Below are 2534 nucleotides of genomic sequence, written 5' to 3' on the forward strand. Positions count from 1 at the left end.
CGAAAATTGGGACCTTAAACAGATGTTCGTATTCCCCTGTTCATTGCAGCCTTATTCATGATAGCCAAGGTACAGAAGCAGCCAAAATGGCCATTAACAGATGAATACAGAAAATGTGGGGTGGGGATGTGGCTGAGCTCGTAGAGTGCTTGTTTACCACGAACCACCCTGAGTTCAGTGTCCAGCACCCAAGAACTGGAACATCGCGGTGCACACCTGTTATTCCCCCAGGAGGTAGAGGCGGGAAGATCAAGCTACATAGTGAGTTCAAGGCCAGCCTGGACTATATGAAACGGTTAGACAGAAAAGACAGACAAACCAACCAGTTACACAAGATGAAAAGGCTCTAGAGATCTGCAGTGCGACATTGTGCCCAAGTTATTAATACCGTGCCCACGTTCTGCGGGTCGCGGAGGCGGGCAGAGGCGGAGCCGCGAGAGCCCAGTTGCTTGGTCCCCCAAGGACGGCCGCTTCGGGGCAGACAGGCGATTCCGCTGAGCTGCGCTTCCACGCTTCTCCTCGCCCGAGCGGAGTCCCGAGGAAGATGTCGGGATCAGGGCTGAAAGCCGAGCTCGAGTTCCTGGCGTCCATCTTCGACAAGGACCACGAGCTGCTGCGCATCGTGAGTTGGAAGCTGGACGAGCTGCAGTGCCAGTTCGTGGTGCCGCAGGCGGCGCCGCAGGGCAGCCCGCACTCGCCGCCGCCGCCGCCGCCGCCGCCGCCTCTCACGCTGCACTGCACCATCACCGAGTCCTACCCGGCTTCTCCACCAATATGGTTCGTGGACTCTGATGACCCGCAGCTGACATCGGTTCTGGAACGCCTGGAAGAGACTGGGACTAACGGTTCTCTCCGTCAGCAACTGAAGTGGTTGATCCGCGAACTCTGCAGCTTGTATAACCTGCCCAAACACCTGGATGTGGAGATGCTGGAGCAACCAGTGCCCGTCCGCCAGAAGGCCACCATCGAAGAAGTGCCTTCAGACGAGGAAGAGGAAGACCTGGCTGAGGGTCTGGAAGACTTGGATCACTATGAGCTGAAGGACGAAGAGGCTGTTACGGAGAGAAAGCTGGAGGATGAAGGAATTGAGAAAGAACACTTGGCAATACTAGAGAAACTTAGAAAGAGTCAAAGGCAAGACCATTTAAATGGCACTGTGTCTGGGTCAGTGCATGCTTCAAATAGGCTCATGAAGGAGCTCAGAGAGATCTACAGATCACAGAGTTACAAATCAGGGATTTACTCAGTGGAACTCATCGACGACAGCTTATATGACTGGCATGTTAAACTGCAGAAGGTCGATCTTGATAGTCCTTTGCACGGTGACCTTCAGATCTTAAAACAAAAAGAAGGCATAGAGTACATTTTGCTCAACTTCTCCTTTAAGGATAGCTTTCCATTTGATCCTCCGTTTGTTCGAGTGGAGTTGCCTGTTCTCTCAGGAGGGTATGTGTTGGGTGGAGGAGCATTATGCATGGAACTGCTCACAAAACATGGCTGGAGCAGTGCCTACTCACTGGAATCCGTCATCATGCAAATAAATGCTACCTTAGTTAAAGGCAAAGCCAGGGTCAAGTTCGGAGCTGATAAGAACCAATACAATCTAGAAACAGCCCAACAATCCTATAATTCTGTTGTACGGATGCATGAGAAAAGAGGCTGGTTCACTCCGCCCAAAGAAGATGGGTAAATCGGTTGACTGCTGTGTGTTTGACCCAATGTTTTGTGAAGAAAATATTTCCAACATGCAGACAAGCTTTGATTGCTTGTATAATAGTACCGAAGACGTTAGCTAGTAGATATTTTAGTGGATAATCTGTCACCTGAAATCCAGAATAAATTACCAACTTTTCATTTTGCTTCCTGTAGGATTCTTGGACTGAGCATAGGGGCCTTCACTGTCATTTTTCTTGATAAGTGTACTAACTTCTCTCTTTATCATCTCTTAAAAGGGAAAATTTTGTAAGCCGGCAAGTCAGTATCAGATGACTGCAGTTGCAACTTTACAATGACTTTCCAAGATGCATCCATGGCGTACAAGGATTTACAAAGTATGATTCCACGTAGAGTCAACCAAAGTTTAATTAATGTCCAGTGTTGATACAGAACATTTTAAATTTTGTGTATTTTGCTTGTGTGGTGCTGGGGATTGAACCCGGGGCCTAACACATGCTAAGCAAGATCTAGACCATTGAACTACACTCCCAGTTCAAAGGTTAAGTCTTCTGAACCACAACCTTTTCAGTTTCACTTACTGCTGAAATAATGTCAGGAATCCTGTTCATTAAATTGTTAACTTTTTTCTTTTTTATGGCTAGATGATGATATGAACTGTTTGCTGAAGATGTGCTCTTAATTGAGGTATATTGCGCTTCTTAGACAAAGCAAGGAAGGCGATGCTACTTAAAATTTGTGAGTAGTTATTTGCCCCTCTCTTTCCCTTCCTTTCCCTTCCCTTCCCTTCCTTTCCTCCTCTCCTTGGCTCCCTTTCTCCCCTTCCCCTTCTCCTCCCTTCTTCTCTTCCCCTCTTCTTG

General features: G+C 47.9%; 1 protein-coding gene across 3 annotated transcripts; it reads left to right on the forward strand.

The window, feature by feature from the left end:
* The first annotated feature begins 503 nt into the window (after positions 1 to 503).
* LOC101615869 (ubiquitin-conjugating enzyme E2 Q2-like) lies at positions 504 to 2534 on the forward strand. Of its 3 annotated transcripts, none has more exons than XM_045140858.1 (2): positions 504 to 854; positions 942 to 2534. In XM_045140858.1, exons 1-2 carry the CDS (start codon positions 545 to 547, stop codon positions 1688 to 1690), a joined length of 1059 nt encoding a protein of 352 aa, XP_044996793.1. In that variant the 5' UTR covers positions 504 to 544; the 3' UTR covers positions 1691 to 2534. The 3 variants fall into 3 exon arrangements, with proteins under 3 accessions (XP_044996793.1, XP_012805909.2, XP_012805908.2); XM_012950455.2 differs by having other exon boundaries at positions 504 to 845; XM_012950454.2 differs by having other exon boundaries at positions 504 to 2534.

This window comes from Jaculus jaculus, chromosome X (assembly GCF_020740685.1).
Source record: "Jaculus jaculus isolate mJacJac1 chromosome X, mJacJac1.mat.Y.cur, whole genome shotgun sequence".
Taxonomy (NCBI): Eukaryota; Metazoa; Chordata; class Mammalia; order Rodentia; family Dipodidae; genus Jaculus; species Jaculus jaculus.

What these genes read in the sequence shown, in the direction of transcription:
- LOC101615869 (XM_012950454.2), top strand. Translation starts at nt 545, where the DNA reads ATGTCGGGATCAGGGCTGAAAGCCGAGCTCGAGTTCCTGGCGTCCATC.